We start from the raw sequence: 25,107 nt of genomic DNA, 5'->3' as shown, positions 1-25,107 counted from the left end.
CCATTTTTACATTGATCTTTATTATACATCTTGCAGTTCATATTGGGTTAAAATGTCCTGAAAATAAAATTAAAAGACAGTGAGAAGAGTGCAATGCCTTGGCACTGTTATTAATTAAGAATATGCATCAAAATGTACCTGAAAATACAGATCACAAATTTCCCACCCTCTCAACTCATAGCCTTTTCTCTCCGACTTCGTCATGATGGGCTTTGTGTCAAGTGGGGTTCTGCATTCTATGCCCATTTCTTTTCAAGCCTGCTATTCCTACTAAGGCACTGTCGAACATTCTTTGTGCCACGCAGTGAAAAACATTCTTAAAAACATGCTAAAAAAAGGATTCAGGAGATTCCAGTTATAATTTTCCTGCTTTATATGCGGCAATAATACTAAAAGATATAGAAGTTTTGCCATGCCTTATAGTTCTTGCATTATACATGCAGTGGTGACATGAGCAGAGGATGCTGAGATGTCTTTCATTGTCAAGTAATTACTAGCTCCTTCCATGGCTGGTTGGCAATGCCACAGCTAAACATCAATAATGCTTATCCTGTGGAAGTTGCAGCATTACAGCTAAATATACCACTATCGGGGAATCATTATCATAAAATAGAACTCCCTTGACATCATATCCTGACTACAGATTTGAGTATTTGAAAATCAAAACAGCAAAGACTTAACAATTCTCTTCTATTTTCAATTTTATGCAGAGTAATATGTAACAAAATAGGAAGCGTTACTTTCTTAGAAAGTATAATATCATCAAGCAAAATTTGATATGGATTATTTCATTTAGTGATGAATCACATGGTGTTGTAGCAAATTCCAAGGCTTACCATGAGACATTAAATATCAAGATATTACAACAACTGTTGCCTCTTATTCAGGCATTTCTCGATATCATCAAGAACTTGGAGAGCTGCCTTTGGGATTCGGGTTCCTGGGCCAAATATATTGGAGACGCCACAATCATACAGGAAGTCATAATCCTATTAAGAGAGAAAAAAGATAACACATGAAAATAATCTCAACTCAAGTTCTGCAAAATACATTGTACAAGGTCAGAATACACGTGGCAGTGGAAAAAGTGTATTATGTGAGACTCAAATTCAGCCCAGATCAGCAACAGTATCCAGGTCAAACCCCACCATGATGTGCAATATCCTTAGCGACTATGGCTTGTTTTAAAATTGAGAGAGGAGCCAAAGCTAACCAGAAAATCACATTGGAAGACATAGAGATTCCTAGAAAGAACATTTTAATCAAAGATGTGAATAATAAAATCTGTGAATATCAAACCCACAAAAGCGGAGGGCTGACTGTATAAACATTTCTAAAATTCATCAACTTCAGTAGGTATATTGTATGAAACCTAGTTAACTGATATAACTTACTTACTGGAAAGTATGAATTTTATTGGCATTTCCCTGACTGATCTCGATAATTTCTCTCTTGATGTGAATAGGAAAAGAGTATTATAGTATAATACAGGGGTCCTCAAACTTTTTAAACAGAGGGCCAGGTCAGTCCCTCAAACTGTTGGAGGGCCAGATTATAATTTTTTTAAAAAACATGAATAAATTCCTATGCACACTGCACATATCTTATTTGTAGTGCAAAAAACCCTTTAAAACAATACAATAATTAAAACAAATATAAACTTATTAGTATTTCAATGGGAAGTGTGGGCCTGCTTTTGGCTGATGAGATAGGATTGTTGTTGTTGTTGTTATTCTTGTTGTGTGCTTTCAAATCATTTCAGACTTAGGTTGACTCTGAGTGAGGGCTGGGTAAATGACCCTGGAGGGCTGTATGCGGCCCCTGGGCCGTAGTTTGAGGACCCCTGGTATAATAGGTACAGTCCTTATGATCGTCTTCATGTCCAAATCCACGCAAAATGAATCAAATCCAGCAGTTTTCCAGAAAGAAGTATTTGTTTGTTTGTCTCAAATTCGCCCCCCCCCCCCACCCCAATGGTTCAAAAACATGCATTTTAACAAAAACTCAGACATCTGCCATGTTTGCTTGGGAAGTATCAAATTGAAACTTGGATATTCGCACTGGTCCCATTACATATGAGGGTTGATTATGCTGGGATCAAGAACACTGAGTTGTGTAGCGTAAGATAGAGAAGTAGAGCAAATTAAAGTATATATAAACACCCACCAACAGGATACATGGCAGATACAAATACAAACAAGTTATCTTAGAACAGTGGTTCTCAACCTGGGGTCCCCAGATGTTTTTGGCCTACAACTCCCAGAAATCCTAACAGCTGGTAAACTAGCTGGGATTTTTGGGAGTTGTAGGCCAAAAACATCTGGGGACCCCAGGTTGAGAACCACTGTCTTAGAACAACATTGTATCTTTGGATATGAGATGGCATACGGTACCTGAGGTGGGATGACACCTCCACACATGACTAGTATATCTGGGCGGCCGAGGGCATTCAGCTCTTTGATGAGTTCTGGAACAAGTGTTTTGTGACCAGCAGCTAGAGTACTCACACCAACACAATGCACATCAGCATCTACAGCCTGCTGGGCCACTTCATGAGGTGTCTAAGCAGGAAAAGCAAATGAAGTACCAAATAATATGAGAAGAGAATATATAAAACATTATATGAAGCTTGCTTCACTTTTCACACAAAAAACCAGTGGGAAAACATTTAACATTTCCCACTGACATTCATTACTGATATTGATTTCTGGCATTTATTTTTATAAGTATGGGTGTTTAGACCCAGATCTTGGAATATTTGAGTGCATCACAAAGAGATGGCTACATCAAGCTATGAATAAACCAGAAAGTAAATGAGCACAGTCCTCTTGCATGGACAAATCAATTAGATCTAACTTTTCCTAAGTAAAGAGAGATTTTGGTAACATTCAACCTTGTCATTAGAATACAAATAAGCTAGACTTGTAGTGGCTGAACTCTCAAGGAAGGACAGTGGAAATTAGCTTCAAAATTTCCCACTCAAATTCTCGCTCATGAAAGATGTTCTACCAGTCATATGTTTTCAAATTAATCCTTTATTTGTTTGTTTGTCCATATGCTACCTTTCTCCCAGAGTGGGACCCAAGATGACTTATAAGGCAAGTAAAAAATATACATCACACAATATAAATACAATAAAAATCATGTAGTATATTTTAAAATAAGCATAAAGCACACAAATGTTAAAATATACAATATATAAAACATGTCCCAATAAGGAGCTAAGGTAATTAAGAATAAACTCCCAGATTTAGGGGTTTATACTGATATTGTCTTAATATCTAAGATTCTACACCAGGGAGAAGAATTACACTATGCGACACAACTTTTGTTCCTGGGATATAAATGTCATTCCTAATTGGTCCTTTCATTAAAAAAAAAAACATGGAAAAAGTTTATTAAACTTCAAACATTTTGTTTTTGTGGGACATCCTAGAGCACATTTTGCTATAGTTTTTTTAAAATGACTATCTAATACAGTTTCAACCAATTCAACATATTGTCAAAGACTTTCATGGCTGGAATCACTAGGTTCTTGTGGGTTTTTTCGGGCTATAGAGCCATGTTCTAGAAGCATTTCTCCTGACGTTTCGCCTGCATCTATGGCAAGCATCCTCAGAGGTAGTGAGGTCTGTTGGAATTAGGACAATGGGTTTATATATCTGTGGAATGGCTGGGGTGGGGCAAGGAACTCTTCCCTGCTGCAGTTAGGTGTGAATGTTTCAACTGACCACCTTCATTAGCATTTGAAGGCCTGGCTGAGCCTGGGAAAATCTCTTGCTGAGAGGTGTTAAGATGTGCCTGGTTGTTTCCTCTCTGTTGTTTTGCTGTTGTAATTTTAGAGTTTTTTTTAATACTGGTAGCCAGATTTTGTTCATATTTTTTGTTCATATTTTGTTATGAACAAAATCTGGCTACCAGTAACACTTTCAAATCAGGAATAGATTTTTTCCCCAAATTTTGTTACATAGTGTTATGAATGCAAGGAATTCTCCATATAGGATCAAATCCAATCACTACTTCCAACTAGAACCAATGAAACTTGCACATGTATTAATTTACCAAATTATCATTAACTGAATGATTCTATCTTAATTACAACTAACAACTGGATTTAGGCCACAGAGTGAAGTGCAATCACAATATAAGAAAACTAAAACTAAAGTTTGCATTTCATTGGGAAATAGCAACCAATTTCCCAAGTGTCACTGATAAAACAATAAAATGTCCTTCTTTGAAATTATGATTATGAAAAGCTAAGTCTTAAGTAATTAAATCTCATGAGATTGGTGCTTAAAGACAAAAACAACTTATTTAAAATTAAGGATAAATGTGGAGGTAATAGAAATGATAACTGTACCTGGAACAGTGGACTTATATCAACATCAAATCCAAGATCTGCGAATCCCGTAGCAATCACTTTGGCTCCTCTGTCGTGGCCATCCTGCCCCATTTTAGCAACAAGAAGACGTGGTCTACGACCTTCACATTCCATAAATGTGTTTACTCTGAGTTTCAAAATATTTGGACATATTTTTTCTTGTAGCACTGAGTACCATCATAAAACATATTTTGCTAGCTGTCACTACAACAAATAATCTTCTATTTCAAAGATCTTATACACGTTTGAATTCTGCAAGCAAGGTGTGAACTGACACACCATAAGATAACATACAGCCTCTTTCATATGGATATACACATACTTCTGTTATTTAACTCAGACTGCATCAAAATAAATTGAAAGGACAACAAACACATACTTTAATATTAAATAATTTCTCCAAAATCTTAACATTTCAAATGCAAAATAAATCCTTAGATTTTTTTACTACAGTCAAAAGATCAATTGCATTCTGGGACACAATTGTGCTAGATTTTAATATTTGAAAAAAATAGTTTATAAACACAGGCGTGCCTCAGTTGAATAAAACCGTTTATGTGTTCTTGGGCATTAGATTTTTAACAGATGCAGTACCAGAGGGAGAAATAATATCGTAATAATATGGATAGGTTCCTATTTATTTATTATTTATTTATTTCAGACATTTATATCCCGTCCTTCTCACTCAGGGCAGTTTCCTACCCCCCCCCCCCCAAAAAAAAAAAAAAAAGAACAGTTCAACACACTTTAGCATACTTTCTATTCAAAACTGGCAATATGCACATGTGAAATGAAATAACAAAGACGAGTAACAAGTAAGTCATGCAAAAACAGAGACAAACATCGTGAACCACCTAAAATGTTTTTTTTTTAAATTTTCACCAAATGACAACATCAAGTAGAGGCCACAGGAAAAGTGGGAGACACTTTCTAAATGCTCAGTGGGTGCTTGTTTTATTTCAGAAAAGGCCCATTGCATTTGTCTACATATATTTCAATGGTCCTTTTCAGGGGCTACATGAAACATAATAAGTTTAATTAAATAAACAATTTATAATTCTAAAACAATGCACACATAGTACATCATAATGAATATAATTCTAATCTTTGAATACTGTTTAAAGTTTATAGATAGTTGCTGTTAACTGCTGTCAAATTGACTTCAATATATGGCAACTCTATCAATGAGTGATCTCCAACTCCCTGTCATCAACAGGCCTGCAACAGTCCTCCATCACAACACCACAATTCTATTTAAAAACAAGAGTGAGTTTTGAAATTAAAATCTTGGTTCCTGCAATTTCTCCAATCAAGAAACACAAAGGTAGGAATTATGTAAGAGAGTACTTTAATGTAAAGTGCATACCGTACCTATTAATTACTCGAACTATTTCATCACTCTCTCCAAATTCCTGACGGTAAGCACCACTCACCATGCGATCACTGGCTCTATGCTCGCCAAATACCTTTTTCATTGCATTTGTTATTTCACCAACTGTACATCTAAAGATGAAGTCAAATAAGAAACATTTTATTGCAGGTAAACTAGTATATTGAAACATACTGCAGTGGATTTCTATAAATTCAAATACACAGTCATTCACTTGTGGAAGCCTCAATTTTAGCATAGGGCAACTGACTAGCATTGGCTAAACATAGAGTGAAATTAGGTTCTAGTGTATCTTAAACAATAATTACAGCCACACTTTCATTAATTGCCTACCAATGTAACAAAAGAGGACCTCAGAAAAGCAGTACATAGTCTACAACGGAGACTAAAGTTACTGGTAAATGTATTATAAGTTCTACACACCTGGCACGTGCTGCTTCTACTGCGAGGGCCAGCAGGTTGCCTTGGCTGGTGGCTGCACAATCTGTCAGGGCAGTGAGACAATGCTGGGCTGCTGCTTCATCTCTACTAGCTTTCACCTTTAGAAAAGAGAAGTACAAAATAAAACAAGAAGTAGATACCTTCCATGATCATTCTATGAAGGGTGAAAGAGCAATTTGCAACATATGATATATATGCAATCCACCACTTCAAAGAACTGTTATCCTCTTATATCACTGCTTGTAAGACTGTCCTTTCTATATTGTCTATCATTATGTTTATCTACCTGCTTTGTTATGTCTTGCATTAGCTGTATACTCTTAACACTTTCCTAACTCTTGCTCGGAAGCCCCCAGTGGTACAGTGGGTTAAAGCGCTGAGCTGCTGAGCTTGTTGACCGAAAGGTTGCAGGTTCGAATCTGCGGAGCGGTGTGAGCTTCCGCTGTCAGCCCCAGCTTCTGCCAACCTAGCAGTTTGAAAACATGCAAATGTGAGTAGATCAATAGGTACCACTCCGACGGGAAGGTAACGGTGCTCCATGCAGTCATACCGGCCACATGACCTTGGAGGTGTCTATGGACAACGCTGGCTCTTTGGCATAGAAATGGAGATGAGCCCCACACCCCAGAGTCGGGCGCGGCTGGACTTAATGTCAGGGGAAAACCTTTACCTTTACTAACTCTTGCTAACACTTTCTGCAAATTATAAGAATTCAATTCCTATTATTGTTGTTGTTATCATTATTACCACATCGCTTTTCTTCCAGGACTGGGACCCACAGCAAATCCCTGTATCCATAAAACTACTGCCATGGTAAAAATTGATAGCTGTATAAACCAATGCTGATGCTTCAAGCACTTGCCTTGAAATATATTCTTTTGTTCTTTCATCAGTTTTTTTAAAGGATAGTCATCTCCATATAATGTGATACTTAAGTTTTTAATTACACTATGTAACAAAATTTGAAAGAAAACCTGTTCCTGGTTTGAAAGTGTTACTTAAGTGTAGTACTTACTTTGAAAGCAGTTGTTATACTGCATAAACTTTGTTTTTGTTTCTGCCACAAACTATGTTGGTTGAGACTCTGAGATATTCATTGAAAAATGATTGCAAAATGAGCTGCAGGATGTCCCGCAAAAACAAAGTTTTGCAGTTTATTAAACATTTCCATGTTTTATGATAGAACCAATTAGGAAATGACATTTATAATCCAGGAACAAAAATAGTGTTACATTGTGCTATAAAAGCCAACTTGCTCCCATTAGTTATCCCTCCTAAGGGAGTGCCACCTGCACACGTGATAAGCATGCCTTCTATTCCATCAACCAGGGATGACATTGAGTCCAGGACAGAAGCCTGAGGAGGTATATTAGGAAATCCTCTCCAAGATGAAGAGCAACCATTGGTTAGAACTCTTTTGGTTCGGGTTCAGTCTGTCACCTAACTCCAATGCATCATGTGGGACTGAGCCTTTGGGACTGTGCAATGAGGCAGCGATAGGAACCCTCAGTATGCCAACTAAATTCGATATGGTTGTTGAGAAAGTTTTAACTAGTAGATTTTAACGTCAAGATAAGTGATTTTAATACTTTTGTATGTGCATGGTCTAATATGTTTCAGCATTGAATGTTTGCTGTTTATATGTTGTGCTCCGCCCTGAGTCCCCTTTGGGGTGAGAAGGGCGGAATATAAATGCTTTAAATAAATGAAATAATAAAATGTTTTACCCTCTGAGTATTTTTTTATTATGAAATCTCATTTTGAAGTTGCTTTGGCTTGGCTGTGCATCACTTTTGCAACTCTTTTTAATGTGGCCCTGATATTTAGACAAATCTGAAAGAAAGCTTTCAAAGATCGACAATATATATTTTGATCATCTGATAATTTTCTACAACCAGGTCTAAAAGGAAGATGAACACTCAGCACTATGTATTTCTCTGTAAGGACTGGTAACCACCCCCCCCCCCCCCACCAGCACCTGTTTACAAAACTCCCCAATCTACCTCAGACTCCTCAGTGTTCCACAACAGATCTTTGCTTCCTTTTTACTAGACCATGTTCTGTGAGAATCTGCTCTAGAGAGTGTCATGCTCTTATGAACAGCTCCTGAAGATGTGGGTGTGTGTGTCTGTGTAGGGGGAGTCACTCCTCTCTAGGATCCATGTCCAGAAACAATTTAATCAGAAGAAAAACTGCATTGCATTTTACCTCCAAGATTATTCTAAAACTTACCCTTTTTAGTTTCTCGATTTGTTTGTTACGAACTGAAGTGTTATCAATTGCTAAAACTTCAACCGTCTCTTCTTTTTCTAACTGGTACTTATTTACTCCAACAATCACTTCAGAACCTGTGCATTTCCAAAACATTCAAGTAATAGAATATTCAAAATCCTCTGGAGTCACATTATTGTGAGAAAGGCAGAATATTAATGGATGCTAATAATAAGCAAACTTCTGAAAATGTACGTTATTCTGTTCCCGTCGTCACACATAACCAGGTTTCTCTTCTACCTCTGTATTCTTTTATACACATGATCCAAACTATAAATATCCAATTACTTAGATTAAAGCCACCATCTATGTAAAACACCAGTGCTCCCACTTTCAAATAATGTTTATTATGGAACAAAGGATGCTGTCTGAGATATACTAAGTCTCTCTGGGCACATTGAACACAGTTACTGTTCTCGTTACTGCGTCTAGCTTAGAGAATGCAAGGAATTTATTTTTCACATTTAATAATACTACTTTTGTCAGCAAGCATTGTTAAAATTCAATTGCTGATTGACATTTTAAAATTTTAATTGAATTAATCTTGGAATAAGGGAATAAAGTAAAGAGTAAGTGGAACAAAAGTCTGAGTGTGCATACCCTGGATATTTCAGTGAGAGATACTTGTCTAAAGAGGTACAAACATGTCCTCTAGAGGACATTCAACTTTCCTTCACTTTCCTTACCGGAATCAATCCTGGCTTGCCTTCGAGCAGCACACTCTTCAATGCGAAGTTTTGGTATTCCTTCAGCTACAGCTTTGGCCATTCCACCCATTTCTTCAATCTCATCAATGAGCTAAAAGACAGCAAATTCCGGATATTGTTAATGACCATAAGTATAAGTCTGTCATTCAGTGATAAAAAAATTAAATCAATGCAAAACTTACTAGTTCCATTACATTCAAGGCAACTAGTTACTAAAAAGAAAAAAAAAGGCTAAAAGGGGTCATGAGCGGAAAACGTTTAAGAAGCCCTGGTCTAAAATATCTTTCCTCGAGCTAGAATTTCAGGAAGAAACATGGACTGTGAATGCTTCCATATTCACAACTTATTGGATTTCCTTCCTATCCTGAAATCCAACTCAACACCCTAAACTTTGTCTAAAAGAACTTTAACTTTGTCTAAGTTAGAGAGTTTCCCCCCCTTAGTGCAGGAATGGAAAAAGGGTAGCCTGCACACTACATGAAGCTCTGACTTATTTCTAGATTTATTTTGCAAGATTGCCCAGAGTTATCTGCCTTTTCATTCTCTGCCTTTTCATTCTCTGTGCCCCATCTACCTTAGATTTATAACTGACCTTTAAAGCAGCTTCATATACATCATTGGTGAGAGATTCCATGAGAAATGAACCACCCCATGGATCTGCAACTTTAGGAATGCCAGATTCGTCTTGTATTATAATTTGGGTATTCCTGGCAATTCGAGCACTTTTCACAGTTGGTAATCCCAAAGCTTCATCAAAGGAATTTGTATGCAAGGACTGAGTGCCTCCAAATACAGCAGCCATCGCCTCAATTGTAGTGCGGATGATATTGTTATAAGGATCCTAACATACACACAAAAAATGAAAACACTTGTAAAGCACAGAGATGATATAATGCACCATACACTGCTTTGCAATGTACCGCATCGACAACAGTACATGTAAGTCTTAGGATCAAAGAATCAAAAGAATCATAGAATCAAAGAGTTGGAAGAGACCTCATGGGCCATCCAGTTCAGCCCCCTGCCAAGAAGCAGGAATTTTGCATTCAAATCACCCCTGACAGATGGCCATCCAGCCTCTGTTTAAAAGCTTCCAAAGAAGGAGTCTCCACCACACTCCGGGGCAGAGAGTTCCAGTGCTGAACGGCTCTCACAGTCAGGAAGTTCTTCCAAATGTTCAGATGGAATCTCCTTTCTTGTAGTTTGAAGCTGTTGTTTCACGTCCTAGTCTCCATGGAAGCAGAAAACAAGCTTGCTCCCTCCTCCCTGTGGCTTCCTCTCACATATTTATACATGGCTATCATATCTCCTCTCAGCCTTCTCTTCTTCAGGCTAAACATGCCCAGCTCCTTAAGGTGCTCCTCATAGGGCTTGTTCTCCAGACCCTTGATCATTTTAGTCGCCCTCCTCTGGACACATTCCAGCTTGTCAATATCTCTCTTGAATTGTGGTGCCCAGAATTGGACACAATATTCCAGGTGTGGTCTAACCAAAGCAGAATAGAGGGGTAGCATTGCTTCCCTAGATCTAGACACTATGCTCCTATTGATGCAGGCCAAAATCCCATTGGCTTTTTTTGCCGCCACATCACATTGTTGGCTCATGTTTAACTTGTTGTCCACGAAGACTCCAAGATCTTTTTCACACGTACTGCTCTCGAGCGAGGCGTTTTGTGTCTTTGCATTTCGTTTTTTCCTGCCAAAGTGAAGTATCTCAGTGGACAAGTTAAAAATGAGCCAACAGTGTGATGCAGCAGCTAAAAAAGCCAATGGCTGCATCAAAAAGAGTATTGTGTTCAGATAAAGAGAAGTCAGTGTCCCTCTCTAGTCAAATCAAATTTAATATTAGCATAAATAACTAGCTTTTCAGGCCATAGGAACCACTTACTACATATACTCACGACTTATAGATTATTTTTTTTTTGTCGTGTCAGAAGTCGCTTCTGGTGTGAGAGAATTGGCCATCTGCAAGGATGTTGCCCAGGGGACGCCTGGATGATTTTGATGTTTTTATCATCCTTGTGGGAGACTTCTCTCATGTCCCTGCATGAGGAGCTGGAGCTGATGGAGGGAGCTCATCCACCTCTCCCCGGATTCGAACCTGCGACCTTCAGTCCTGCCGGCACAGGGGTTTAACCCACTGCACCACCGGGGGCTTATAGATGAGTCAACCTCATTTATAGGTTGAGGACAGGTTTGGGGGCCATAATTATGGATTTTAATAAGCATGCACACCCAGGTTTTTGGGGTTGACTAAAATTTCTAGACATACATAATATTTAGAGTATTTCCTGTTCTACCCTAATGCTCTTTGTCTCCTTCACCCACTGACCCATGCTTTACTCTCATGTGTAAAGGTTGTAACAGGTTGTAATACACATTCTCTCTTCTACTGGGCTCTCATGCACCCTTCTTTATCCTTACCCACTGTAGTTGGCGCTTCTCATTTCACCTAACCCAGTTCTTTCTGCTTCTCTTCTCTCTCCTCCTCTGCTTTCCCCCTCTCTCAGTGGTTTACATTTCTTCTTCTGATGATCATACTCTGTGATCACCTTTTAAAGGTTCAGCGCACTGCAATAAATGCAGAAGCCATACATGGCATGTTGTTTTCCTAAACATAACTATGGCTTGTGAAGAGCTGCCTCCAAGCCTTCCAAAGAGATAAAAATATCAGACCCAATGGCAGGCTCCTCTTTGACACATTCAGGAGGACTGACACATCCCTGTCCTGTTTAACCTGAAAGAATACCTGGTTTCTGAAACTAGAAGGTGGCCTATGATCCCTTTCTTGAAATGTGATGCAACCAATGGAAGGTCTCAGGGAAGTGGTTCCTGGACCTGCCACAGCCGTCTTCGCTGTTTTATAGATAGTATTGTTTGCTACATTGGAAAAAAACATTATTTGAGGGAAGGGGAGTAGTGAGTATATACTGCTATATTTATTTATAGCATTATTAAAAACCTGCTTGGACTGTCTTCACCTGACAGTGAAAGGAAAGAGTGGAGGGGGCTTGCCTTGTCTCATGTTTCCAGTGGGTGAGACAAGCCACTGAAAAAGTTCTCTCTCTTATGTGCTCACCAAGCATGCTCACTAGTAATGGTAGAAGAACTGAGAGATAGTCTTCCCCTGAGGACTTCCTTGGGGGGGGGGGGGGGGTTCTTATCAGGAGAGATAGCCTTTCAGATTGTATGGAATCAAGCAATATAGAGCTCTGTAGGCTATAACCCCACACTGACCTGCTCAGTTAATGACCATCCAGAAGTCTGACAATGAGCTCTGAGTAGAAGTGATTTGCTGTCCTTGGGCTGAAACATTTTCTCTATTAAGTGAGCCCAGAGGCGCCTCCCAGCTCTTAGTTTAGCTATTTCCATGTAGAAGTTCATACCAATTCCCCAAAAGAATGACAACCTGCAACAAGAGCACACAGAATTTTACCTGAGTAGAACAAACAAATAATAATTAGGACTTTATGTTGCATGAAAAATGACAAAAACTTTTCAAACGAAAATAAAAAGAACCATCCTTGTTATTTTTGAATTAGGAACTATCATTGGATTTTCTGAAATATTTATTTATTTATTTATTATTTACCACACCTTTATCCCACCTTTTTCAGCCCAAAGGCGACTCAGGGCGGCGTACAGACTGGTAACAATTAGATGCCAAACACACATAAATCCATCATTTAAAACAGGTTAAATCACACATAAATACATAATTTAAAACAGGTTAAATCACAAAATAAAATCCATATAAAAACAATTTAAAACTGTAAAAATCAATGACTTCCAGGTTTAAATCCATGTCCATACTGGTGAATAATCAGTATCTGACTCTGTCAGACTTCTTTCTTGATAGTATGATAAATGAATATGTTTTGCCACGGAGACAGGAAGATTTAAACTACAACTATTAAGCTATTGTTACTTCTAAGCCTTAAAAACAAGCTACCTACAAATTCCTGTAGTGGCATTAGCCTTAAATTTCAAAAATGAGAGAAATTCCAAATAGAAACATTTGCAGAACACTTTAGTCTTCTTAGATATTCAAGATCTCAGAACAGCAGTTCTTAAAAAGCAACAAAAACAGTACAAAGAAAGCATGGAAAGAGAAACAGCAGACTGGAATGTATTCACAAACTATCCCACTAACAGAGGGAATAGTTTCTTGGCAGAATACTGTCAAGTCTCTGGAAGATCTTGAAATTAAAATCAAGCTCACAACAATAAAATGCTGGAGACAAGTGGTTTATTCCTTCTTTCCACAATCCTAAAAAGACAGTTCTAAAGTTAAAGGTTGTGGCAGAGAGGTCAGACCAAGCGTGATCCCTGGGGAAGGCAATGGCAAACCACTCCAGTATCCTTGCCAAGAAAACTAAATGGACCAGTACAACCAGAGATATGTCGGTATGCCATTGGAAGATGGGACTCCCAGGTCGGAAGATGGCCAAAATGCTACTGGGGAGGAGCAGAGGATAAGTTCAACTAGCCCCAGATGTGATGACGCAGCTAGCTCAAAGCCGAAAGGAAGGCTAGCGGCCGACGGTACTGGAGGCGAACGACGAATCCGATGCTCTAAAGATCAACACACCATAGGAACCTGGAATGTAAGATCTATGAGCCAGGGCAAATTGGATGTTGTTATTGGTGAGATGTCAAGACTAAAGATAGACATTCTGGGGGTCAGCGAACTGAAATGGACTGGAATGGGCCACTTCACATCAGATGACCACCAGATCTACTACTGCGGACAAGAGGAACATCGAAGAAATGGAGTAGCCTTCATAATTAATAAGAAATTCGCTAAAGCGGTGCTTGGATACAACCCAAAAAATGACAGAATGATCTCAATTCGAGTGCAAGGAAAGCCTTTCAACATCACAGTGATCCAAATATACGCCCCAACCACAGCTGCTGAAGAAGCAGAAGTAGATCAGTTCTATGAGGATCTGCAGGAACTACTGGATAATACACCAAAAAGAGACATTATTTTCATTACAGGAGACTGGAATGCCAAGGTGGGAAGTCAAATGACAACTGGGATCACAGGCAAGCATGGTCTGGGAGAACAAAATGAAGCGGGACGCAGGCTGATAGAATTCTGCCAGGAAAACTCGCTGTGTATAACGAATACTCTCTTCCAACAACCTAAAAGACGGCTTTATACATGGACCTCACCAGATGGTCAACACCGAAATCAGATTGACTACATCCTTTGCAGCCAAAGGTGGCGGACATCCATCCAGTCGGTGAAAACAAGACCTGGGGCTGATTGTAGCTCAGACCACGAACTTCTTATTGCCCAATTTAGAATAAAACTAAAGAGATCAGGGAAAATACACAGACCAGTTAGATATGATCTCACTAACATTCCTAGCGAATATACAGTGGAAGTGAAGAACAGATTTGAAGGACTAGATTTAGTAAACAGAGTCCCAGAAGAACTATGGACAGAAGTCCGAGACATTGTTCAGGAGGCGGCAACAAAGTACGTTCCAAAGAAAAAGAAAACCAAGAAGGCAAAATGGTTGTCTGCTGAGACACTGGAAGTAGCCCAAGAAAGGAGGAAAGCAAAAGGAAACAGTGAAAAGGGGAGATATGCCCAGTTAAATGCGCAATTCCAGAGGTTAGCCAGAAGAGATAAGGAACTGTTTTTAAATAAGCAATGCACGGAAGTGGAAGAAGACAACAGAATAGGAAGGACAAGAGACCTCTTCCAGAAAATTAGAAACATTGGAGGTAAATTTCAGGCAAAAATTGGTATGATAAGAAACAAAGATGGCAGGGACCTAACAGAAGCTGAAGAGATCAAGAGAAGGTGGCGAGACTATACAGAAGATCTGTATAGGAAGGATAACAATATCGAGGATAGCTTTGACGATGTGGTGAATGAATTAGAACCAGACATCCTGAGGAGTGAGGTTGAATGGGCCTTAAGAAGCATTGCTAACAACAAGGCAGCAGGAGATGATGGGATCCCAGCTGAACTGTTTAAAATCTTAAAAGATGATGCTGTCAAGGTGATGCATGCCATTTGCCAGCAAATATGGAAAACACAAGAATGGCCATCAGACTGGAAAAAATCAACTTATATCCCCATACCAAAAAAGGGAAATGCGAAAGACTGCTCAAACTTCCGTACAGTGGCCCTTATTTCTCATGCCAGTAAGGTAATGCTCAAGATCCTGCAAGGAAGGCTCCAGCAATACATGGAGCGAGAGTTGCCAGATGTTCAAGCTGGGTTTAGAAAAGGCAGAGGAACGAGAGACCAGATTGCCAATATCCGCTGGATAATGGAGAAAGGCAGGGAGTTTCAGAAAAACATCTACTTCTGCTTCATTGACTATTCTAAAGCCTTTGACTGTGTGGATCATAATAAATTGTGGCAAGTTCTTGGTGGGATGGGCATACCAAGCCACCTTGTCTCTCTCCTGAGGAATCTGTACAAGGACCAAGTAGCAACAGTCAGAACTGACCACGGAACAACAGACTGGTTCAAGATTGGGAAAGGCGTACGGCAAGGCTGCATCCTCTCACCCAACCTTTTTAACTTGTATGCAGAACACATCATGCGATGTGCGGGGCTGGATGAATGCAAAGCTGGGGTGAAAATTGCTGGAAGAAACATTAACAACCTCAGATATGCAGATGACACCACCCTGATGGCCGAAAGCGAGGAGGAGCTGAGGAGCCTTCTAATCAAGGTGAAAGAAGAAAGCGCAAAAGCCGGGTTGCAGCTAAACGTCAAAAAAACCAAGATTATGGCAACAAGAATGATTGACAACTGGAAAATAGAGGGAGAAACCGTGGAGGCCGTGACAGACTTTGTATTTCTAGGTGCAAAGATTACTGCAGATGCAGACTGTAGCCAGGAAATCAGAAGACGCTTACTTCTTGGGAGGAGAGCAATGTCCAGTCTCGATAAAATAGTGAAGAGTAGAGACATCAGACTGGCAACAAAGATCCGCCTAGTCAAAGCCATGGTATTCCCTGTAGTAACCTACGGATGTGAGAGCTGGACCTTAGGGAAGGCTGAGCGAAGGAAGATCGATGCTTTTGAGCTGTGGTGCTGGAGGAAAGTGCTGAGAGTGCCTTGGACTGCGAGAAGATCCAACCAGTCCATCCTCCAGGAAATAAAGCCCGACTGCTCACTGGAGGGAAAGATACTAGAGACAAAGTTGAAGTACTTTGGCCACATCATGAGGAGACAGGAAAGCCTAGAGAAGACAATTATGCTGGGGAAAGTGGAAGGCAAAAGGAAGAGGGGCCGACCAAGGGCAAGATGGATGGATGGCATCCTTGAAGTGACTGGACTGACCTTGAGGGAGCTGGGGGTGGTAACGGCCGACAGGGAGCTCTGGCGTAGGCTGGTCCATGAGGTCACGAAGAGTCGGAGACGACTGAACGAATGAACAACAACAAAGTTTTCCCACTCAAATCTCCTGTATGTATCAGCCCCAACTCCCATCTGCCCCCTAGAGGCTAAACACTATGCCCACAGTCTGTTGACTTCAGTTTCAATTTCCCTTACAAAAAAGATGTCTTATTTACACTACCTTCCCCAAGTGTACGCAGTCTCCCTGCCTCCCCCCCCCCCCCCCCAATTCTTTATGGCAGAGAACCAAAGCACCCATTCCCAGGCTGATAAGGTGATCTTGACAAATACACATATTATAACACTAGTTAACAGCCTGATTTCCCCCCTCCCCTCCCACTATACTCCTTTTTGGTTCCCAGCCAGCATCAGATTATATCCTAATGACTTCCCACTCCAATTCATACATTATCCAATCATTTTGCCTTTAGGCAATATCTTTCTTCCTGCCTGTATCCCCTAATGATAATTATTCAAACTGAACCTCTGTCACCTCATCACCATATCCACAAGTTTTGTATTTCTGATGCTGTATACAAATACCACCTGCTCATTCACAGCAATAAAGGCCTGTTTCTAGGCACTTAACTTCATGTCTCTGATGTAGCAGATTTATATCTATGAAAGCCTACGCTTTCAACTTCCTTCTCTCTGTCTACAAGAGTAAGAAGTTGAAAGCATACAACGCCCAATGGGCGAGCTACAATCACTCATGTCAAAGGATGCTGAATCTGTTCATGTTCTTATTTCCCCTATTTAACAAAAGCATTCAAATCTTGTACTAGCTGTAAGATACTTTATTTAAAAGGAACAACACATATCAGAAATTGTTCCATATATATTGTGTGCATGTGAGATACATATATAGAGAAAGAAAGAGTGTAGAAACTTCAGATTTTCTATTCTTTTCTCCATTTTTATGATTTGACTAGACATTGACTAGACAATTACTCTAGGGAAAATGGAAGGAAAAAGGAAGAGGGGCCGACCAAGGGCAAGATGGATAGATGGCATCCTTGAAGTGACTGGAAGGAGCTGGGGGTGCTTGAAGGAGCTGGGGGTGGTGACGGCTGACAGGGAGCTCTGGTGTGGGCTGGTCCATGAGATCACAAAGAGTCAGAAACGACTGAACAAATTAACAACAACAATATTGTATGTAATGTCAGAACCTCTTGAAACTACTATATGACTTATCATGAAAGTAAAAAAATTCCCTAGAAGTTGAATTATCATACCTTGGTGCAAACTCATCAATGGTGAGACCAGCCTGAAGTCCAGTTCTACAGTACTCCAAGCCATCAGCCACAGTATAAGCTAATTCCAAAATCGCATCAGCTCCAGCCTCCTGCATATGGTATCCACTGATAGAAATAGAATTAAATTTGGGCATGTGCTACAAGAAAAGAAATATATTATAAAAATACTGAATACTTGAGTGCAACATAATATGGTAGTAATTAAGATTTATTAAGCAGGTGATACCTTTGATGTGTATTGGAAGATATCAGCAATTATCCTCATGGATGGTTCTGGTGGGAAAATGTATGTATTTCGAACCATGAATTCCTTCAGTATATCATTCTGTATTGTCCCTGTCAGTTTGGACTGAGGTACTCCTTGTTCTTCCCCAGTAACAATGAAATTAGCTAAAATGGGAATTACTGCTCCATTCATTGTCATTGAAACAGACATTTTCTCCAAAGGAATTCCATCAAAAAGTATCTTGGTGTCTTCAACAGTATCAATGGCAACTCCAGCCATTCCAACATCACCACGAACTCGAGGGTTGTCTGAATCATAACCACGATGAGTTGCCAGATCAAAAGCAACAGATAAACCCTGCTGGCCAGCTAGATCAAATAAAGAGATTAATAAGAATTCCAGTAGACAAAATGATATTTGAGCCCAACCTGCAACTTACGTTTTATGATAATCAATTAATCATTCTTGGATTATTGTCCCTAAATTGTGATACTAAAATGGCATACTCCTGTAAAAACCAATTTCATGTATATATTGAGGACAGGCTTCATATGGATTTTGATCTGAGTCATGACTAAGTCAAAGATTGTTCTACAAGGGGGGGGGGGGGGGGGAGGCATCAGCATCACCTCCGGAGGCCAGCCCCTTCTGATTGTCAATGCCATTTCTCACCCAAGCATCAAAAAAACCCAGAAGTGGTGCCAAAATGAAGAAAGTAGAGGGGTTGGTGGTACATCTTTTAGGTTCTCACAGGCCAGACCAAGCTTTCACTTTTCACCACTCTCCTCAGTTCCTATCTACACAGATAATTTAATGCATTTTCAAATTAGTATTAAAGAAATTGCTTCCCTGCTCAGATGATTAGACAGGAAATCCAGGAGGCCTGGATAGTGATTAGATTACACAAACCACAGAGCACTGATGTGCATTAAGTACTTTCTTTCACATACTTTTGTAGAAGTTTGTTGTCTGCTTAACACAGTTTGAAGCTAGCTTTGAATTGCATTAAATGGTCAGTGTAGATGGGGCCTCAGAGAAGGGGATGGTATCATTTGATAAGAGTTAATGTACAGTATTTATAGTGACCTGTGGAAAAGTTGATCCAGAATTTTTGGGTCAACTTTTTGGACTAAAATATCTAGACTTATACATTAGTATATAGAGTTAACTGTCATTCCAGGAAATACCATATGACTAAAAATAAGAAAGAAAGATATTAAAAAGAAGGGATGGAAATTTCCTTCAAAAAGCATACCCCCCCCAAAAGAATATAACAAATTAAATGTCATAAATTTATTTTATTTATTTATTGCATTTATATCCCAATCTTCTCACCCAGAAAAGAGACTCAAGTGGCTCACAAAACAAGCACAAATGTTCAAATAATATTTGAAATAACATTCAAAATGTTATTTGAACATTTGAATAAACATTCAACATGTGGTATTTACTATCATTCTTTGCACGTAATAATGATTAAAAATGGCTATCTCTAGAAAAACACCCAACAAATATAGTCAGATGTCACAAATATGTCCGAGCCACCATCCTGGTTCCAAATATCCATGTCTGCTCATAATTTAAACAGAGAAGAAACTATGGATTTTTGTTTGAGATTTGTTTATGTAAAATATGACGTGACAGAATAACAGCAGCACATTAACAGCAGAACCAAGAAAAATTCAATTAAACCCAATATAATAATGTCTGAATTAAATAGCAGCAAAAGTATGATAGCTGGGACTCAATGCTATGCAAGTTGTGTGATGCGGCTCTGAATTAAGGAAGGGAAGAGTCGCGTGAGACAGCGGAGCAAGTGAGAGACGCAGCTGTGTCAGAGTGCTGGGAAGATTGCTCGCCAGAAAGGGGGAGAGGAAACATTTCTACCCCGTTTACCATCTTTGTAAGCCGTTGTTTATCATTTAACTGTAAATAACTCTAACATTACTTCACTTGCCTTAAGCAGTATGCTAGGTCCTCCTCTCGGTCCCGTCACCATCACAAGTGTGGTTAGTGGGGACAAGGGAGAGGGCCTTCATGGTGGTGGCCTCCCAGCTTTGGAACGCCCTCCCCAGGGAGATTAGGCAAGCCCTCACACTGTCCTCCTTTCATAGGGATCTGAAGACTTGGATGTTTAAACAAGCCTTTAAAAATGTATAGCCCCAATGGTCCACAATCAATTACACAGCACTGGACTTTCATCCCATGCCCTTGTTCCTTAGCTATAATTTGTACTACCCCATTTCCTTGTCTGGCCATGCCTTATGATAGTTGTCACCACAGGTTATTAGGTGTTGTTCTGAGTTTTAAACTGCTGTTTCATATGCTATATGTTTTACTTTATTGTATTGTGTTGTTGTTCATTCGTTCAGTCGTCTCCGACTCTTTGTGACCTCATGGACCAGCCCACGCCAGAGCTCCCTGTCGGCCGTTACCACCCCCAGCTCCCTCAAGGTCAGTCCGGTCACTTCAAGGATGCCATCCATCCATCTTGCCCTTGGTCGGCCCCTCTTCCTTTTGCCTTCCACTTTTCTATTGTATTGTACTGTCTGTTTATTTTATGCTCTATTTTAGGCACTTTTTACTATATGTTTGCAGCCCCAAGACCCTTCGGGGAGATGGAGGCGGGTTACAAGAATAAAGTTGCTGTGTTGTTGTTGTTGTTATTATTATTATTATTATAGAAGGAAAATCTGCATGTCTTTCTTTTTGTGTAGACTAGCCACAATTTGATTTCTTATTTTAGGAAATGGGAAAAATATGAAAGTAATGTGGAGTCTAGCTATTGTAAACCAATAAGCATTTTATTGCCTGTACTGAATAGAACCTAATAAAGTTAAACTGAAAGCAGACAATATGCTTGTCCCTGTCAGGCCAAAATATTTCATATGTTGTTGGATGCTAGCTTTCTTTATTCTGCCAATATCTGAATAAAGAACACATCAAAACTAAGTATATATATAGCTGCTTCCAACTAATTCATTATTCAAAGTCTAAGAAAGATTTGCACACTTTGAGAATTTTCTTAACAAAACCTAAACGATAACACTATGCATGTTTAGTTCAAATCTCCTTAAGTTTAAAAAAGGTCAGAAAGCAAACTTTCATCATATTGCATCATTGCAACTTTATCATTAGCATGATTATCACTAATAGTGGTGTAACTTAGGGCCCTTCCACATAGCCTTATATCCCAGAATATCAAGACAGAAAATCCAACAATATCTGCTTTGAACTGGGTTATCTGAGTCCTCCATCAGATAATGTGGGATTTTCTGCCTTGATATTCTGGAATATAGGGCTGTGTGGAAGGGTCCTCACTTTGAAATATATACTGTATACAGGTAACTGCGATCACAGTTATGCATGAAATACATAACCACGTGAACGAGACAATATTCCCAACACTGATTTAGAACTGTATCTTACCCCTGATGTTATCCTTGTAGAATTTGTTACTTTCCTCCACAGTACTGAAGCCAGCATACTGGCGGATGGTCCAAGGCCTATAGGTATACATGGTAGGGTAAGGACCACGAGTGAATGGCTTTACTCCAGGTAATTCCTCAGGAAGATCTTTTGTGTCCCTTGATGAATATAGAGGTTTAATGGCAATTCCCTCTGGAGTGTGCCATATCAACTCCCTTGGGTCCTTCCCCTTTAGCTGTGTTTTGGCTATTGCAGCCCATCCTGGATGTAGTTCATGCAGCGAGCGTCGAAGGTGTTCTTGGTGCTGTGATCCCGCTTCTTTCTTGTAACAGAAGGGCCAGATGCGAAGAACATTCTTGCTTCTCAACATTTTCTCCTGTAGCAGTCTCTGAAGATGCAGTCTGGGGACTTAGATATGAAGAGAAGAACATAAACTGGATTATGTCAGTCAAGAAGAGGGAGGTTTACATTTTTACAAACTTTTTTTCTCAGAAAACTGACTAATGCAAAAATCTCTGTAGAATGTATACTAGAAAGAGGAAGAGTTTGAAGTTACAAGTGTCTTTTTCTAAAACAGTGTTCCCAACTCCCAGAGATCCCGGCTGTTAGGAATTGTGGGAGCTGAAGTCCAAAACACCTGTAGGACCAAAAGTTGGAAACCACTGTTCTAAAACCTACATTTAGTCTTATTTAAACACTCAATAATGAAATGGCTGTTTTCTACAAAATGCTGTGCAACTCTTTGTGAACCGTCTTGGGAGCATAAATGTTCAGGAACGCTAGAAGGGTTTGAGGGCTGCTGATTACAATATGAATGAAAGGATGTGAGGGGAACATTGCCTTGATTCACTTCAGGTGAATGCTCCCCCTCTCCCAGCAAAACAAAAGCAGAGAGAAGTTGGTGTGCCTTCTCAAACTCCTGAAATCACTGAGACCATCTATCATTTCCAGGACCTTGGAGAATTTCCATCTTGTTTGACAAGTTGGACTGTGTCCACTGAAGAGTAACCAGGAAGATTAAAAGTTAGGAAATTAATTCTATGAGGTATGGTTTAGGGAATGGGATATGTTTACATTGAAGAAGTGTGAAGATGAAACTGAATTATATAATTAATGCATTTTGATATCTCTTTAACTGCTCAATGCTATGGAATTGTGGGAGTTGCAATTTCATAAGATCTTTAACCTTCTCTGCCAATCCCAGCATTTCAAATCCCATCATTTCATAGTATTGAGTCATGGTGCTTAAACTGCTATCAAACAGCAAGCAGTGCCATGATCCTCATCTTTACATATCTGAAAGGATTCTATATAGGATTAAGCTTGTCTTCTACTGCTTTGCAAAGTAGAACAGAAACCGAAGGATTCAAGTGACAAGAAAATACACTCCACCTGGGAGGTAGTGCTTTACTGTTCCACAGTGGAACAAACTTCTTGATGAGTGATGGGCTCTTTCTTATCAGCTCTTTCAGCAAAAGTTGGCTGTTCAGCAATGGAACTCTGTCCCAGAATTTGGTGGAAGCTCCTTCTTTGTAGGCTTTTAAACAGAGGCTGGATGGCCATATGTCTGAGGTGCTTTAAATGAGATTTTCCTGCTTCTTGGTAGGGGGTTGGACTGGATGGCCCATGAGGTCTCTTCCAACTCAATGATTCTAGGAGTGCCTTAGTTGTGTATTCCTGCATGGCAGACGGTTTGGTCCTTCTGGTGTCTTGCAATTCTATGATACGCAATATTTCTAGGATGAGGTGGATGGGCTGCTCTAGTGGTACAGGGACAATAATTTGGTTCCCAACATCAATAAGACCAAGGATCTTATAGCGGATTAGAGAAAGAATAGGTCAGAAATGCAGCCTTTGGTTATAAATGGAGATTGAATGGGACAGGTGGCCAGTTTTAAGTTCCATACTGTGGTTTTTGTAGAACAGAGAACAGGCAGTTTTCCTTTGCTGGTTTGTTCCAATTATAATATTGTATTTAGGAGAAAGCTGTCATCCCTGTTTATAGAAATGCATGATTACTCCTCCCATGGAAGGAAATGGTTTAAACAGCATCCTTGTATCAGGGGTCCAATGGGTTTAGATGCAGAACTATTGGATCCCATGGAAAGTAATGGTTCAAATCGGCACCGCTGTCTCAGGGGCCAATGAGTTTAGATGCAAAACCATTGCATCCCATGGAAAGGGATTCTGGTAGATTTGCATGAAGGGCCCTGAGAGATAGCTTTTGTTTTAGTGCTGTGACCTGGGGCCCTTCCTCACAGCCCTATAACCCTCAATATCAAGGCAGAAAATCTCACAATATCGGCTTTGAACTGGTTTATCTGAGTCCACACTGCCATATATCCCAGTTCAAAGCTGATGTTGTGGGATTTTCTGCCTTGATGTTCTGTGTTATAGGGCTCTCCAATGCCAGAAATACAGCTTAAGCCACCTCTCCACCAAAGTCAACATTGACACTGAAATACAACACCACCTGAGCTCTACGAGTGCAGCATTTTTCCGAATGAAGCACAGAGTGTTTGAGGACCGGGACATCCGTAGGGATACCAAGGTGCTTGTTTATAAAGCTATTGTCCTCCCAACCCTGCTATACGCCTGCGAGACATGGACTGTCTACAGGCGCCACATGCAACTCCTGGAATGATTCCATCAGCACTGCCTCTGAAAAATCCTGCAAATCTTTTGGGAAGACAAGCGGACAAATGTCAGCATGCTGGAAGAAGCAAATACCACCAGCATTGAAGCGATGGTTCTCCACCATCGACTCCGCTGGACTGGCCATGTTGTCCGGATGCTCGACCACCGTCTCCCAAAGCAGTTGCTCTACTCCAAACTCAAGAACGGAAAATGGAATGTTGGTGGGCAGGAAAAGAGATTTAAAGATGGGCTCAAAGCCAACCTTAAAAACTCTGGCATAGACACTGAGAACTGGGAAGCCCTGGCCCTTGAGCACTCCAGCTGGAGGTCAGCTGTGACCAGCAGTGCTGCAGAATTTGAAGAGGCAGAAATGGAGGGTGAAAGAGAGAAACATGCCAAGAGAAAGGCACGTCAAGCCAGCCCCGACCAAGACCGCCTTCCACCTGGAAACCGATGCCTTCACTGTGGGAGAAAATGCAGATCAAGAATAGGGCTCCACAGCCACCTACGGACCCACCGCCAGGATACTACACTTGGAGGACCATCATCCTCGGACTACGAGGGATCGCCTAAGTAAGTAAGTATAGGGCTGTGTGGAAGGGCCCTCAGTTTTGCAAAGGCTCTCTCAGATTGAAAAAGTTAAATCATGGACTTCTGCTCCCACAAATCCTAACAGCTGGTGAGCTGGCTGGAGTCTCTAGGAGTAGAAGTTCAAAAAACCTGGAGGGCCTGAAGTTTGCCCATGCCTGCTCTCTCCGGTTTGACTCACAGGTTTCCTGCGCACAGGCGCCTAAACCCTGGGAAAAACCACGGCCTCAGGCGACATTCTTTAGTTGCTTCTGGCCTGCAATCCCTCCTTTGTGAGGCGGACCTGGCTTCCACCAGGCGGAAGCGGAGCAAATAACGGGCAAACAGCAGGGAAGGAAAAAGTCAGCAGGAGCCCTTCAGCTGCTCAGGCCGGAAGTGCTATCGGAAGTGGGGGCGGTGCAAGCGTC

General features: G+C 40.2%; 1 protein-coding gene across 2 annotated transcripts; it reads right to left on the bottom strand.

The window, feature by feature from the left end:
* Window positions 1-25,101, bottom strand: MMUT (methylmalonyl-CoA mutase). 2 transcript variants are annotated; one of them, XM_060785525.2, is made up of 14 exons: window positions 24,882-25,101; window positions 21,476-21,883; window positions 18,047-18,414; window positions 17,800-17,957; window positions 12,427-12,598; window positions 9,783-10,031; window positions 9,170-9,281; window positions 8,445-8,560; window positions 6,195-6,310; window positions 5,753-5,884; window positions 4,361-4,508; window positions 2,394-2,561; window positions 837-989; window positions 1-57 (listed from the first exon to the last, which is right to left on the bottom strand). In XM_060785525.2, exons 2-13 carry the CDS (start codon window positions 21,843-21,845, stop codon window positions 861-863), a joined length of 2,238 nt encoding a protein of 745 aa, XP_060641508.2. In that variant the 5' UTR covers window positions 21,846-21,883; window positions 24,882-25,101; the 3' UTR covers window positions 1-57; window positions 837-860. The 2 variants fall into 2 exon arrangements, with proteins under 2 accessions (XP_060641508.2, XP_060641499.2); XM_060785516.2 differs by having other exon boundaries at window positions 1-989.
* Between the last annotated feature and the right edge of the window lie 6 nt (window positions 25,102-25,107).

Source organism: Anolis sagrei, chromosome 1, assembly GCF_037176765.1.
Source record: "Anolis sagrei isolate rAnoSag1 chromosome 1, rAnoSag1.mat, whole genome shotgun sequence".
NCBI classification, from domain to species: Eukaryota; Metazoa; Chordata; class Lepidosauria; order Squamata; family Dactyloidae; genus Anolis; species Anolis sagrei.
Note: the sequence above shows the minus strand (reverse complement) of the source record. Positions and strands in the feature narration are given on the sequence as shown.

Excerpts from the sequence above, each read along its gene's own strand:
- MMUT (XM_060785516.2), bottom strand. The coding sequence starts at position 21,845 with ATGTTGAGAAGCAAGAATGTTCTTCGCATCTGGCCCTTCTGTTACAAG. Across the intron at positions 9,282-9,782 it reads TATATGAAGCTGCTTTAAAG|CTCATTGATGAGATTGAAGA; the intron begins GTCAGTTATAAA and ends GCTGTCTTTTAG. Across the intron at positions 8,561-9,169 it reads GCAAGCCAGGATTGATTCCG|GTTCTGAAGTGATTGTTGGA; the intron begins GTAAGGAAAGTG and ends GGAAATGCACAG.